General features: G+C 51.7%; 1 protein-coding gene across 1 annotated transcript in view; it reads right to left on the bottom strand.

Moving 5' to 3' along the window:
• Nucleotides 1-3103: 3103 nt before the first annotated feature.
• The window catches only part of TRAF7 (TNF receptor associated factor 7), a 45128-nt gene continuing 32578 nt past the window's right edge, over nucleotides 3104-15653 (bottom strand). The window contains exons 9-21 of the mRNA XM_044657222.1: nucleotides 15413-15547; nucleotides 14112-14329; nucleotides 13458-13531; nucleotides 12805-12853; nucleotides 12488-12615; nucleotides 11025-11107; nucleotides 10337-10376; nucleotides 9454-9570; nucleotides 5797-5919; nucleotides 4853-4972; nucleotides 4450-4581; nucleotides 4223-4342; nucleotides 3104-3854 (exon numbers count right to left, since the gene is read on the bottom strand). Of these exons, the coding sequence (XP_044513157.1) occupies nucleotides 3840-3854; nucleotides 4223-4342; nucleotides 4450-4581; nucleotides 4853-4972; nucleotides 5797-5919; nucleotides 9454-9570; nucleotides 10337-10376; nucleotides 11025-11107; nucleotides 12488-12615; nucleotides 12805-12853; nucleotides 13458-13531; nucleotides 14112-14329; nucleotides 15413-15547 (1354 nt within the window). The 3' untranslated portion in view covers nucleotides 3104-3839. The remainder of the gene's footprint in view (nucleotides 3855-4222; nucleotides 4343-4449; nucleotides 4582-4852; nucleotides 4973-5796; nucleotides 5920-9453; nucleotides 9571-10336; nucleotides 10377-11024; nucleotides 11108-12487; nucleotides 12616-12804; nucleotides 12854-13457; nucleotides 13532-14111; nucleotides 14330-15412; nucleotides 15548-15653) is intronic.

A 15653-nucleotide genomic window follows, 5' to 3' on the forward strand; every position in this document is an offset into this window, starting at 1 on the left:
TTGCCCTTTTCTCGGCCTCTGCCTGGCACTGACCCAGCCTCCAGGCAGAGACTTGGGCTGGATGCGGGTGTGGAGCAGATGGAGAGGTTGGGGAGTGGGGCAAGGACTCAGAGTTTGGGGGCCAGAGAATTCCTGGGGGGGGTGGGAGGAAATGGAGGGGTTCATTCCCTCCCACCCCTGGGCTTGGCTGATTGGATGGTGGTTGGTGGTCGAGCTCTGGGAGTTGGTGGTTGGGGTATGGGGGCAGCAATGTTTTTTGGGGTGGGAGGGAATAAAGACTGAGAAAGGGGTGCCCTGGAAGGGGGTCCCCACTCCCTTGCCCTCCCATGCCCCTCCTGATCACAAGCACAACCTTTCGGGGGGCCATGAGTAGAGCAGGAGGCTGGGGTCACAGGTTGGCCCACTTTGTCCAAGGGCTCTCTGGCCACTGGTGCTGCTACCAGTGGTCACCTCACAGCGGCCCAGGGCTGCGTTCTTCTTGCTTCTCCCCCCCCTCCCCCATGATGCAATAATAACAGCTGGGTCAGCCCTTCCTCCCTCCTCCCTCTCCTATGGTCCCCGTCGGTCTGTCCGGTATGTGCCCTTCCTAACTCCGCCCCACAGGAGGAGGGGAAGGGGTTCAGGTCTCTTCTGGGGGGCTTCTGTTTCCTCAGGCCCTCAGGCTGGCTGGCCGTGTCCCAGGTAGGGCTACAAAGCTGCCAGGCTCAGTGCCAAAGGGATGGCGGGGCAAAGTAGGGCTGGCTAGAGGTGGAGGCGGTAGGAGAGAAGCAGGCTTGTGGGCTGGGCTGGTCCTAGGCTCCCTGGACCACTGGAGGGTGGGGGGGTACCCCACACAGGCAGGCCCAGCCCCCTCCCCTCCCCTCGCTCCCAGTCAGCCGCAGAGCACAGGCCTGAGGACCAGAGGTACAGCACAGAAACTGCTTCCGATTGGGGATTCGGGGTGGGGGGGCACTGCCTCCCCTCGCTTAACTTCCTTTCTGGGCTTGGGGGGGGGGCTCCGGCCCCAGCCCCCCACCCCGGCTCCATCACAGCACAAAGAGACCAGTGGTAGTAGCCTGGTCCTGGGGTGAGTCTGCAGGGACAGCTCCTCCCAAGGCTCAGTCAGTGCGTTCCCCACGACCCCACGGCCCTACCCCTGCCCCCCAAGGGAGAGGCATAGACCAGATAATAAGCTATAGAAGAGTATTAATTTATTGGAAATGAGCTGAGGCAGATTTTCCCAGAGATCCAAAAGGGTAAAACTTTAACTTTAACAAATATATATTTAAAGAAAGAAATATTATTGATTCTATAGAAAACCATTTACCAACCAAGAGAAAACTGGATTTTAGTTTGAGACAAAAGCTGTTAGAGGCCAAGGCCACCTGTCTTGTCTGTCCATCCGTCCGTCTGTCTGTCCCTCAGTGGCCAGACCGCTTTCCCAGTAGCACAAGCAGGAGGCTTCCTACCCCTCGGAAGGGTGGGATGGGTGTGCCTGGGGGCTCCGCGAAGCTGCCGTCCCATCCCTGCCGCTCTTCTTTCTTCATCTCTCTGCGTTTGAAGAACTCGAAGGATGTGCCTTGTTTGCTGATGGGCTGCGTCCCCGGCACCACACCACGGAGACCTTCAGGCGCTGGGGCTGCCCTCCTCCTCCTCCTCCTCCTCCTCCTTCTCTTGGGTGTGCCGCAGCCCCGGGGAGTGTGTCGGGCCGTTTGTGCGGGCTCTGCCCGTGTGGGTGAGTGGGCCCAGCGAGCCTCAGGGGCCGGGATGGAATGCGACAGCACTTGTGGCCGGAGCCACGGACGGCGGTGCCTGTGTGGGTTTCTGGGGAGGGTGGATGCGGTGCGTCGGGCGTGTGCGTGTGTGCGTGTGTGCGTGAGGGCACGCGTCACCCTCCGGAATGCACCAGTGGCTCTCCCTGCTCCGGGTTCTGACGAATGCCTTTGGTCCTCCTTTTTCTGCCCCCTCCCCCGCCCCGCCACCCCTTCCCCTCACTCTCGAGGTCCCCAGCGGTCTCCTCTGTTGTGTTGGCTGACCCACATGTGTTTGGGCACGACTTCTGACATTTCTTAAACACAAATTTTTTTAAAAGCCTGAAACTAGCTGTTGTGAAGACGACTATGTGTGTGTGAGCCCCGAAGGCCTCTGGGCTGGGGAGACAAGCGGACGGACAGATAGTGTGCTCTGTGCTGGTCGTTTGGTCTGGATTCTGTATCGTATTCCATTGTTCCAGCTGTCCATCTCCCTTGGTGCTCCCCACGCTGTGTGCGTATGTGTGCGTATGTGTATGTGTGCGCTGCCATCTCCCTGGTGACTGGTGACGTCCCCCTGCTGCGGGCTTTTGGTTTGCTCCTTTGAGTCTGAGGCCGGGCAGCAAAGTCCAAAGCATCCAGACCAGGGTCCCCCCGCCCCCCCTGCCCTGACACACCGAGAGGACATCACGGCCTTGTCATTGCCACAGTGGATGAGGACCACAGCACCTGGCTCATCCATCTGTGTGTGTTTGGTCAGTGTGTGTCCGAGGGATCCGGGCCCTGGACAGACTGGACTTTCTAGGATCTGTGTGCCCGGCCCCGTGGGATGGTGAGTGGTCTATGCAGCCGTCTGCGCTTCCTGCCATCGGCTCTCAATAAATGTCAGAAAATGGAAGTGCTGGCGGTTTTTTGGGGATGGAGGGAAGCTGGGCCCCACAGAGGTTAGGGTATCTGGCTAGGAGAAGCTAAGCCTAAATGTGGACATGATGGCTGCTACCATCCTGGTGACTGGTGCTCAGCTTTTGTGGGAGAAGAGGACTTCCCCTGGCTTCCTCAGGTAGCCTCAGGAGAGATGGGGGGATCAAATATGGTGCAGGCCGCCGGTGGAGATAAGAGAGGGAACCGACAGGCTCTCAGAGGACACACTGAGGCAGCTGTTTGTTCTCTGACCATCTCTAGGCTCATAAGGCCCCACCAGGGCCCCACCTTCCACCTTTCACAGGTCCTAAAAAAGACTTGGGAAAATGGTGCTTTCTGCTTGGGCTCAGGCACACGTGAGCACAGCACCTACACGAGGCCCTCTCCTCCCATCCTTGCAGTCAGAGGCCCGGCTCGGCCGTGCCCGGGCCCCACGGACTCAAACTCGCCACCACGCTCCATTTAGGTTTTATTGTCAATGAGGAAATAATCAAATCTATATACAGTCTAAAAACCGTAAAAAATGTGAGTAAAAATGTACCCAAGGCCAGTCCCTTGCCTGGTGAGGCATTCCATGATGTGGGGAAGGCGAATGGAGGGCTGGGGCGGGCCATGAGCATCGTACCTGGTGCCCCGGGAGTGTCCCCAACAGCCCACAATCGGAGAATAGCTTGATATTGTCTTGGCAGCACAGCGAGCAACGACGGGCAGGAGAGGAGTGTCTGTAGTGTCTGTGAGGCCCAACCAGCAGGCCCAAGTGCCGGGGGGGGGCATCTACTACCATCTACCAAGGGGAGGGACAGGGAGGACTGGGCCTCTGGGCTGGGGCCCCCCATCCCACCCTGCCAGGCTACTTTGACAGGGGCTCTGAGGAGCCGGCTGGAGTGGAAGGTCTCCCAGGGACACGTGCGTGTGTTTGTGTAGGAGTCCATCATGGGTCCATTTACTGTTCCATCCTGTGGCTAGGGTGGGTGGGCAGAACAGGAGGGCTGAGGTGCCTGCCCTGCCCAGGAGGGTGCCCAGTACCTGGGACAGCAGCTTTGGGGCAAAAGTTCAGGAGCAGCTGCTTGGCTGACTTGGGTGGCAATCATTCCTGGGGATTCCCTCTGAGGCTCTGGCCATGGGATGGCACAATGCAGGACGAGGATCCTGTGGTTCCCAGGTGGAGGACTGGCCTGGATTTGCCCATTAACAGGTCCAAACCTGTGAAAGAAAAGGTTTCTGAATGGTCCAAACCAGCTCCTAGCCTGGGGCCTGCATTAGAGACATCTTTGGTGAATCCTCCATCCTATTACGTGGGGAAGCCTAGCCACCATGGATCTCTGACGCTGCCAGTGGAAGGGCTGAGGAGACCCCAGGCAGAAAGGGGTAGGCATGAGATGTTGTGTCCTGACCACTCTAGCCCTGGGCAGAGACCGAATCCCCCTCTAGATCTTTCTCTGTGACAAAGGGGAGCTTGAGAGTTCTGCTAGGCTGTGACTCATCTAACCCAATGGGAAATCCCGCTCCGCTTTTGTGCTAAGGGTCAGGGTCTTTTAGGGAGGAAGGAGGATGTGTTCTTGTCACTTCACCTTGACAGTGCTGTCGACTGCCCCAGAGAAAAGCCGGCCCCGGGAGACAGCCAGGGCGGTGACGCTGCCCTGGTGGCGAAGGAGAGTCTGCGTGCAGATCATGTTGTCCATACTCCAGACCTGAGGAGGGAAGGCGGGAGGGGGAGTGAGCGGGAGGAGCAGTGGGGCCCAGGCCTCCGGGGCCTTTCCCGTTGGCAGCACAGTGCCTAGGGGCCCAAGACACGTACCCTGAGTGACCGATCATAGGAGGCGCTGAAAACTTTGGTCTGGTCCGGAGTAGAGATGACTGCCAGGGCATACACTGTCCCCACGTGTCCTGTTAATGTCCGCACCTGCTCCTTAGATTCAATGTCCCAAACCTGGGGGAGAAAACATGGCATAAGGATGGTTGGGGGCAGGGGCAGGAGCATCAGGAAGGGGCCCCCCAGACAAGCAGAAGAGTAGATGCAGAGTGCAGCAGGCAGGGCCCCAGACAAAGGAGATAGGTGGGTGCAGAGACAGAATGCACAGAAATGGGCACTCTACAGGTTGCCCCAAGGTCAGAGAAGGCCCAGAACCAGGCCATGCCTGAGAAAGCAGGGCAGCCAGGCTGGAGGGCTGGGGGCTCCCCGGGGGCTCCCTGGCCCTTACATGGATGAGGTTCTCGTAGGTCCCACAGACAATGTGGTGATTTGTCACAGCGATGGAGTAGACGCTGCCCCCCGACGTTTGGAGCACGTGGATACACTCGAGGTTTCGGATGTCCCAGATCTGTGGCCGAGTGAAAGAGGTCAGGCCTCCACTCGGGGTGTGGAAGTGGCCCTTTCCCGCTCCCTCTCTTTCTTTAGCCACTATTAGGCCCCAAATCTGTCTGGGAAAAAGCCCTCTTCTGCTCATCAGGAGGGAGGAGGAATTTCTAGCCCTGTCTCTCCACAATCACAATCCCTGACTGTCCAGAAGCTGTCCAGGGAGGGGGCTGACTGGCTGGGGGGAAAGAAGGGCCGCAGAAATCTCTTCAGGCTCTGCATCCTCCTTCTGCCACAGTACAGGCCTGGAAGTTGCTTAGGAGCATGATTAGGACAGCAGCAGCTGCTGCCATGGTTCTCCTACTGTGGTTTCCAGGGGGTACCCTTGGGGTTGGCTTCAATCTCCCAGCTGGAGCCTCCCATTCCCTCTGATGGGGACAGGCCCAAGATACAGGGACTGCTAATCTTTGGCACATCCAACCTTTTGGTTTCTGCCTCCAAATACCCAATGTGCCTATTATTATGTCAGCTTCTGTTGCTGAAGTTTTCCCTATAGAACTACTTCCTGTCCAGTGCCCCATAGGAGGCAGCTGCCAGGGATTAGGCAGACACCCACTCCCCAGCCTTCCCCCTGGCCTCCTCTCTGTTGCAGGCTAAAATCTGTGGCTCAGCACAGGAGGTAGTAACTGAGGGTTGTCATGGAGACAGGCACTGCTACCTCCTCACAGAGTCACACATCTGCTGGCTGCCTCAGGAGCATCTCTCAGGGCTGGGTTGGGGATGGAAGGTTAGACAGGCTAAGCCAGGCCCCTCAGTTGTTCCCAGCCTCTGGCCCTCCAGTTCCAGTACCTTGATTGTCTGGTAGGAGCCACTGTACAGGTAGTTCTGAGAGGCCACCAGGGCCCGTACCCAGTGATTGAGGCCCGTGAGTTCCTTCTTTAGCTTCAGCTCTGTGCCCACAATATCCCAGACCTGCAAGTAAACAGACCAACTGGTGATCACCTGAAGAACCTGCTTGAACCAGAACTTGCTTGCTCCATTAGGCTCAAGGAAGGCAAATGTCAACCTTTGCTGATTCTCCATCCCACTCCCTTCAAAGGCTGTTCCAACTTTCTCTTCCTTTAGACCTCTTCCCAACCTCTTGCCCAGACTACATCTTATACTTTTTTCAAAGCCAAGTGCTGAGAGCTATCTTCTCCTTGCCTCATCTCAGTCCCCTGACATCATCCCTGACTCTTTCCTTTCATCCCACCTTTGATGATGAGGTGATTCTTCACCTAAAGGGCCAACTCCTCTAAATATGTCCCTGCTCACGCCTCCTTCTGTCTTCCCAGCAGATTTCCTTCACTATCATCTCTCCCTCTAATCTCCAATCTCGCCTATCTTCTGCTTTCTTCCCTGCTGCCTACAAATACACTCTTGTTTTCCCCATTAGCTATCATCCTATATCTGTCTTTCCTTTTTCAGTCTTTTTGAAAAACCATCTCTAGTTGTTGCTTCCTCCTCTTCTCTCATTCTCTTCTCCTTTTTTCTTCCTAAAATCCTTACCTTCCATTTTATTGTGTATTTGTTCAAAGGCAGAATAATGGTAAGGGCTGGACAGTGGGGGTTAAGTGACTCACCCAGGGTCACACAGCTAGGAAGTGTCTGAGGCCAGATTTGAACCCAGGTCCTCCTGTCTCTGGGCCTGGCTCCCAATACACTGAGCTACTAGCTTTTGGACATTAAAAAATGTTTTTCAAATGAAGATCTGTCTTTTTTTCCCCTTACATTTTCCCTGTCATCTCCACTCCCTTTCCCCACTGAAAAAGCAAGAAAAGAAGAACCTCTGTTTAAATAATGTCCTATTAGATATTTGGAACTGTATGTCCCATAGACATTTCAAATTCCCTTCACATATCCAATCTATGGCCAAATCTCTTGCATGTATCTCCTTCTCTTTATTCATATAACTCTTTCCTGGGTTCAAGCCCTTTCACCTTTCACCTTGTCTTAGCCTCCCATTTGGTCCTTCCTACCTCAAGTCTCTCCCCAATCTACCATAGGTCCAGTCCTCAAAGTAATTTTCTTTAAGAGCAGTTCTAAGCCTCCTACTACTCAATGAATTTTAGTGGTACTCATTACCTCAAGGATCTGTTTAGCATTTACGAATCACTTCCCTACAGCTCTCATCTTTGGGTCTTTTCACTGGCTATCCCCCTTTGTTTGAAATGCTCTCTCATCATTTAAAACTCAAATAGAATCCCTAGTTTCTTTTGAAATCCCCAGTTGCTAGTGCCCCTCCTTTCAAAAATCACCCTGTCTTCATTTTATATTTAATCAGGATCTATTTACCTATGTATGTGGTGTCTCCTTGGTTGGAATGTAAGCTCCTTGAGGGCAGGGATTTTGTGCTTCCATCTTTATAACCCTAGTGTTTATCACAACTGCCTGGCACATTGTTTTTGTTGGGTGGTTTTCAGACCTGACTCTTCCTGATTCCATTTGGGTTTTCTTTTTCTTTTTTTTTTTTAAAACCCTTGTGCTTCGGTGTATTGTCTCATAGGTGGAAGATTGGTAAGGGTGGACAATGGAGGTCAAGTGACTTGCCCAGGGTCACACAGCTGGAAAGTGTCTGAGGCCGGGTTTGATCCATTTGGGTTTTCTTGGCAGAGACACTGGAGTGGTTTGCCATTTCCTTCTCCAGATTGTTTGAAAGATGAGGAAACTGAGACAAAGAAGGTTAAATGATTTGCCTGAGGTCACATGACTAGTAAGTGTTTGAAGCCAGATTTGAACTCAAGAGGAGGAGTCTCTGTGACTCCAGGTCTGGTGCTCTTTCTACTGAGCCATCTAGCTGCCCACTGTGCCTGGCACATAGTAGGTACTTAATAAAGCCTTATTAGTTGATTGATCTTACAGTGATTAATAAAGGCTTGTTATGGAGATAGCTAGGTGGCTCAGTGTTTAGAAAGCCAGGCCTAGAATTAGGAGGTCCTGGTTTCAAATTTGGCCTCAGACACTTCCTAGCTGTGTGATCCTGGACAAGTCACGTAACCCCCAGTGCCCAGCCCTTAGCACGCTTCTGCCTTGGAACCAATACACAGTAGTGATTATAAGATGGAAAATAAGGATTAAAAGAAATAATAAAATAAAGACTTGTTAGCTAATTGATCTTTTATACTCAAGTAGTATACATATAAATATACAAGTATATTTATATTTATCATATATGTATATGTGCTCTGCTATTAAGAGCTACCATATGGATAGCTGAGCATCTGGAGCTTCAGAATACTATGGAGGTCTACAGGCTAGGCAAGGAGGAGAAAGGTGAGTCAGGATTTTCAAGACTAGGCTAACCTGGGGCATTAAAGGTAAAGACCCAAGCTCATGAGAATTGCCCTGTCCAAACGCCCTAGAACCAGCCTAGAATTTCTGGTGAAATGTGAAGGGCTGTTGTTACAAAGGCCTACGAAGGCCAAGCAAACAATCAGCCATCCTGCCTCACCCTCTGTAGGAGAGCCAAGTAGCCTGCAGCCGACAGGAAACATACAGCTCTGGTGGACAAGGCATGTGTACTCTGAGAGCCTGAGAATCACAGGCATTGACATACCAGGGGAAGGCCATTCAAGAGGCCTAGGTGTGCATACAATAACTATTGACGCAGGCTCTGAAAATCCTATCATGTATGTGCGTGCACAAACACAGGCATAGACACAGACAGACACAGACACACACGCACACAAACAAACAAAATCAGACCGTTGGCAGAAAGAGCACTGACCAAATCCAATTCTAGCTAGGGATTCTTTGCTTTTCTATCCTATACTTGATCGGAGTAATATGCCCCCAAAGATGAAGGAAAGATGGCCCCTTCTGTATCTCTCCACCTCTACCAGTTCTTGTTTTCCTCCTTTAGCTCACTCCAAACAAAAGTTGCTTTTTTCCAAAGGACTTTCACACTTATGGGAAATACAATAAAACAAAATGAGCATGAGACAAAGCACAGAACTGCTGAGCTTGACAGACAGGGACCTTAGCCTAAGTAAACTCTAATTGAGCCATGGAGGCTTGTCCAATTTCCTGGACTAACTGTGCTATTATCTACCCACCATTTTAACCAGGCCCTCCATTTGTGGTCAGTAGCTGAAATCCCTGAGTATCTTCTCCCCAGCACCCAGACTCCTCTCCTCTTTCTCTGATTAAATCGAGTACCTCCCCTAATTCCTCCCACTGACCTCTGCCCCATACACCCACACCTGGAGCCATTTTTCAAATGCCACATTTGCATCTTTACCCACTTCTATGAGTGATGGGTCAGTCTCACATTCCCTTTCTTAGAGAAATATTCACCAGGTACCCAATTCACAATACTTCTTTCACCCTCAGGTTATATACAGTTAAAGCTAAGAACAATCCCCACTTAAGCATGTGCGTGGTATATGTTTGGGGGCAGGGAGGGTAGTTCATGTTGACGTGGTTGGAGGGGCCCTCAGGGACACTCATCTCCAACTCTCTCAGTACCTTGATAGCCTTGAGGGAGCCGCTGAAGAGCATGTTATGTGAGGAAACCAAAGTGCAAACAGGATTGTCGTGAGCTCGGATAGTGTTGACTTTTTGCAGGTTTTGAATGTCCCAGACCTAGAGAAGGAAAAGACGGAGCTAACTGGGATTTATCTCTCTGGAGGGGTGTCTCAGGAATGGGCTTCTGGCTCCCTATTTTCTCTGGGTGGCAAAGGTGTGGGGAATGAGCTTCAGCCAGGTCCTGGCCCCTTCAGTCTCAGTCTCAGTGAGCCTGAGAGTTAGGGTCCAGAAAAAACCCTTCTCCAAACTAGGATTCCCAGGGACAAAAACTGTGTTCCCTTCATGTCCTCCTTGGCTGAACTTCTGTGGCTAAGGATGCTAGCTGATTGGGGCTTTTAAACTTGTTTTCAGCTCATCAGTGAGGCCCTGTTCTGGCCTAGGTGTGCTGATTTTCCATGCCCAAAAATGAACGGGGCTGACGATGCAGGGTCCCTAGCTGAAGCTGAAGTCAGTGTCTAAGAAGGTGAGAAGACAGCAGGTGCCAGGGGGCATACACACCACAGCTCTCTCTCAGGGAGTGGAGTGGGCCTTGGGTTAATAGGACAAACAAAGGCAGGGAATGCAGACCTGATGCCCTACTTAAACAGTCCCCTTGGGTGAGAAGGCCTGGAGGAATACCCATGGATGCAGATATGCACACCCTCTCCTTGAAGGTCCCTGCAGCAGCTTAGGCTGTGGCAAGGGTTCTCAACTCTGGATCAAAGTATCTCTTTCACATCTGCCCTGAAGCCTGGGGATCTGGACACCTGGGACAGCATCACCTGCCATTTCTGGGGGCCCACCTCCTCCAGCCTGCCCCAGCCCTCTCTTGAGCCACACTCACAATGATGGTACAATCGGCAGATCCACTGTACAGCTTGCACCTGGAGAATTAAAGGGTTCATTGTAGTGACGTGGGAGAGACCTCCCGATAGTACATAGCTCTCCATTGCTGCTCCCATTAGCGGCCTCCAAGACCACGGCTAATATTGGATCCCAGGAACCTCAGGTCGTCTCTACATAGCACCAAAGCTACGCTGCCAGGCCTCAGGTTCGGACTTCTCGTTTGAACAACGGGAGTGCCCCTGTGCTCCCGTCATTCCTGTCCCTGTCCCCAGTGCTGCGTACTGATGAATGTCTGGAAAGCGTTGTGCAAATATGAGCTGTGAAGTAATTACCGCGCACATTAGCACTGAATAAATCTGCAGTCTATGCACAGCAAAGCTGCTATCTTGGCAGCATCTGGCCAAGAATGGCTTGCTGAGCCCCTAAACAAACACATCAGAGGCCCCTCACTCACCAGCCTGCTGGTTCCACCTGCCTGAGTCTGCCTGCCATGTTCCAGTGGCCTCCCTGACCCAGGGACTTCCTTGGAGAGCTCCCAAAGGCTTATCCCTTCAGCCTCTGAACACTCCTGCCGATCCCTCACCCCTTACTGAATACCAACACCAGCATTCATACACAGAGATACGTGGGTGCGTGCCATCACAAGCACAAAAACATGGTGATGGCGGCCCCTCCTTGGCACTCACCCTTGGATACAAAGCGCAAGCACAATGCCGTCATGGCCTTCCAGGGTCTTCTGGCATTTGTAGGTCGTGCAGGTGTCCCACACCTAATAGGAAAGACAGGGCTCAGAACATAGAGGAAGGGTGCAGGCCTGACCTGGATAGCCACCCTGACAGCAGGCTGGAAAGTCAGCTGATACTGCTGGGAAGCAGGAATCAAAGAAGGTCCTGTCCATCTACAGCTGTTTTCTCTGACTGGAGGTCTCCCCTCAGCAAAGCAACTGCTCTCTGGAAATAGGAGGCATCACAGTGTGGAAAAGCAGACTGAATATAAGAGTCAGGGGACCTGGATTCAAATCCCAGCTGAGAAATTTACAACCTATAAGACCTTGCCAAATCCCTGTCACTCTGTGTCTTAGTTTCCTAAATGAGGGAGTTGGACTAACTGGTGTCTGAGGCCTTTCTCAGCTCTCAATCGATGATCGAAGGGCCCCTGGAAAAGCCACTTGTGAAGTTTTCTAAGTACAGACATTGTGCTGGCACTTATGGAAACAAAGATGCCATCTGATTTTTCAGAGGCAGAGTAGATTTGGAAGGCTTCTATGGTCAGGAGGTTATAGAAAGGGAAACCAGCATTGAGGAAGAATAGCAGAGAGTATAGCAAATGGAACAGGCTCAGATCCGGCCTGAGGTTCCTTAGGCCTTCCTTCATGAGGGAAGGAGGGAGAAAGGTCTTACCTTTTCTTATTTCTGGAGACCCTGGCTGCTTCCTCCCTACTTCAGGACACATAGGTCTGGGCCCGGCCATAAGGGCTGCCCAGGAGAGTGGCACTTGCTGGCAGAGAAGCCTCTGACTAGAGTAGAATGTCCCAAAGAGATTTCTACTTCCATATCTTTTTCAAAAACAATAGGCCAAGAGTAATCGGCAGCTGCCATCTCTGCTTCACTCAGGAGTCTAGGCCACGTGAAGACTAGACTGGGGGCTCTGGCATTCTCTCCCTCCTCAATTCTGTACAGGGTATATTCACAGCCTCCCCAATCAGGGTGTAGGCCCAATATACTGAAGCCAACATGGCTGCTGCTTAAGGAGGATCTACAAAACAAAATCCTTTCCCTGATGGCTCAGGCAATCCTGTTCCCAAAGCATCCTTCCCACCAAAGGATCACCTTTTAAGGCTGTCAGAGGCTGATAAACTTGTGCGTGTACTACTGTCAGGGCAACAAGTTCAGTCAAACAGAATCCGGAAAAGGCAGCATTGGAGGCCAGAGGAGGAAGTCATGATACTCTGGTCTCTGTCACCCCTGGGGCACAGGGAACAATGGGGAGTCTACTTCCCCTCCCGCCCCCCCCCCCCCACAATGCCCTGAGCCCAAGGCTGTTAAAACCCAGGGTGGCAGGAGACCACTGGGACAATATGATAGCACAGCCTGGCCAAGAATCTGTGCCCTGGGGACACATGCTCACACTCCCAGGGGGCCAAACTTACCTTAATGGTTTTGTCTGATGAACCACTGAAAAGTAGGTCCCCCATGGAGTAGACACAGAGACACCACACGGGGCCCTGGTGGCCCACAAAGGTCCCTTTGCACTTGAAGATCTGCTGGGGGTCATAGGCTGAGAAAAAAACAGAATCTGTGAGGCTGAGGGACAGCGGCTGCTCCCTGCCTCAGGGAGCTTAGCATTAAGCTCTGCCCTGTTCCCCAGAAACAAACAGGGACCATTTGGGAAGTAAATAAAGGGAATGGCACAAAGCTCTGGACCCTTTTGTAGGAAAGCCAGATGGAGGGTAAACATAATACTTACATCCTAGGATTCCCATATTTAAGCGGGCATTGATGTGAGACAGCTCATCCTGAAAAATAGAGGCAGAAAGGGTCACAATTCCTGCTTCTTTCCCCTTACTGGCATGGTGCCAAGGCATGAGGGCTAGGTTCAAAAGCTGGGCTTAGGACTAATAGCAATTAACTTCATCAAGAGAAGGCTTTAGTCAACTAATGGCCTATAAAAACTCCTATTAAAGGGGGCAGTTAGATGGCTCAGTGGAGGAGAGCCAGTAGGTCCTAGGTTCAAATCTAGCCATGGATCCTGCCTAGTTGTGTGACCCTGGGCAAGTCACTTAACCCCCATTGCCTAGCCCTTACTGCTCTTCTGCCTAGGAACCAATACACAATATTGATTCTAAGATGGCAGGAAGGGGTTTAAACAAACAAACAAACAAACAAACAAAAACTCCTTTCACAGGGGGCTGGGGGAAAGGGGTCCCATAATACTTGGAACCTGCTCAGTATATTCATCTTGAGTGTGGTGGGGAGGAAAGGGGTGTCTGGGCACACCCTACAGCTGGAAATTCCAGCCTGTCACCCAGCTCAAATGAGGTGAAGCTCAAGTTCTGCCCCATGTTCAAGTCCCACTGGAATTTCTGCCCAGCAAGAAAGGCTCAAAGATTAACAGCTTACATTCAGCATGGATGCATCACGTCGGAACTCCATGAGGTCTTCACTCAGTTTGCTCTGGTTCTCATCCAGTACATCTAGAAGGAAGGAGGTAGAAGGCATTGCCAGGGTCATTGCTTCTGGCAACAAGAGGAAGGGGGCTGTCCTCGGGAGGGGGGGGTGCAATAGAACGGAGGGCATCTCTCAGCTCAGGGGCAAGATGGCCATCCCCTGGGTGAGTGGGCACTGCTCGAGTCAGGATGACCCATTCTGTTTCACCACTGAGGATGCTGAGGATGGGATGATTTCTCTAATTCTGCTCTAGGCCCTGGGGTTAGAGAGGCAAGAGAATGCCATCACTCCCCAACACCTCTGTGCTGCCCCAGGAGGAGTTCGGAGGAAGTGTTCACTGGAAATATGTTCTGCATGAAGTGGGGGCATAACCTGTATCAGGCTAGTTACTGCCTGGGGTAGGGTGAGGGGGGTGCTGAGGGAAGAGAGCATCTGAATGGGGAGATGTCAGAAAACAATTGTCAAAAATTGTTTCTATGCATAATTATAAAAAAAAGGTAAATGCTCCACTGGGCACTGATTTCTATGGGAGATGAGGCCCAGTTCTGGCCAGGATCCAATACTCTGTGGGGCCCTCTAAGGCAGGCCTAGTCTTCACTTCCATACCGAATTTGAGCTCCAGATTCTTCTCCAGCTGGTCAATCTTTTCCGACAGTTTCCCTAGCATTGACCGGAGGAAGGCGATTTCTTGGTCTTTCTGGGCCAGGGCCACATGCATTTCATGGAAACGATCATCTGTCTGCTGCAAGAACTCCTTCAGGCCTTCAAACTTACAGGTCTCCAGGTGAGTTTCATAGGTGTCTTGATTTCCTATGAAGGTACAGCTGGGGAAAGAAGAAGGTGCGGCTGGGCCCAGACCCAAGGTTGTCTGTGGACAAATACTAGCGAGATGTGGACAGTCCTCCCCAGCCCACCCCATCAGGGGCTCCCTCCAGTTGGTAGCAGAAGCTACCAGTATACCCAGGGCTCTGTGTGTTACCCCCTAAGCTCCACTCTTCCATGGCACTAGGAATCCCCTGTTAGCTTCTTTCCCTAGGAGCGAGGAGGAACCTGGGATGGCCCTCTACATACTGGTGGTGCTAGGATATAGAGTGAATAACCCCTGCTAAGTGGTTCCTTCCCTGTTTAGGCACTCTTAAAGCATCCAGCCAGCATGCATTCCCTCTCTGGCCTCATGCTTGCTCTTGGGCTGGGGGTCCAGCTCTGTGGCTAGGTCTCAGAGTGGTTACAGTGCTGGACTTGGAGTCAAGAAATTCAAATCTCACCAAAGTCAATTACTAGCTATGTAGGTCTGGGCAAGTCACTTAATTCTCTTAGCCTAAATTTCCTCACTTGTAAAATGGGGGTAATAATGGCAAATATTTCACAAGCTTGTTATAAAGATAAAATGAAATAGGATAAAGTACTGTGTAAATATAAAATAAGTATGGAAATGCTAGCTATTACTATTCTCAGAACCCATGAATCCAGACCTCTCCAGAGGGACAGGCGTCTTTTTCTTTTTCTTTTTACAAATAAGGGATTAAGGCAAACAGGGTTAAGTGACTTACCTAGGGTCACACAGCTATGTAAGTGTCTGAAGCTGGATTTGAACTCCTGAAGATGAGTCTTCCTGATTCCAAGCCCAGTGTTCTATCCATTGTGCCACCTTACTACTACCCATTGGTCTTCTTTTATTTACATTTGCCAGAGAATGGGTTTTAGCACTTTCTCATGGTCATATGAATAAACAGTTTCTTCCAGGTCCCCAATGGCTCTAAGATGCCTTATCCCTGGCCAAGTCTTCCAGCTGATCATTTATCCATGCCTCTCAGCCCCTGCTCAGTGGCGCTACCTCAGCTCAGGCAGGGTGGTCCCTCAGCCTGCCCAGCAGTCCCACTCTCCAGGGCCTGGCTCAGGCTACTCACCCATATTTGGAGTGAGGACATTTGATGTGTTCGCATTCCTTGAGATGTGCCTCCAGGTTCATTTTCAGCAGAGGGGGACAGCTGGGGTTGTTGGGGCATCTCACAGGCCGGTAATCACAGCTGCCTTCATGGTCCCTGCTCAAGGACATGGCATGAAATTGAGCCCAGGGACTTCAATTGGAGAAAGCCTCATTTCCCTAGATCTCTGCCCCAAAATAGGAATGAGAAGCCCCTCCTGAAA

Source organism: Gracilinanus agilis, chromosome 1 (assembly GCF_016433145.1).
Source record: "Gracilinanus agilis isolate LMUSP501 chromosome 1, AgileGrace, whole genome shotgun sequence".
Taxonomy (NCBI): domain Eukaryota; kingdom Metazoa; phylum Chordata; class Mammalia; order Didelphimorphia; family Didelphidae; genus Gracilinanus; species Gracilinanus agilis.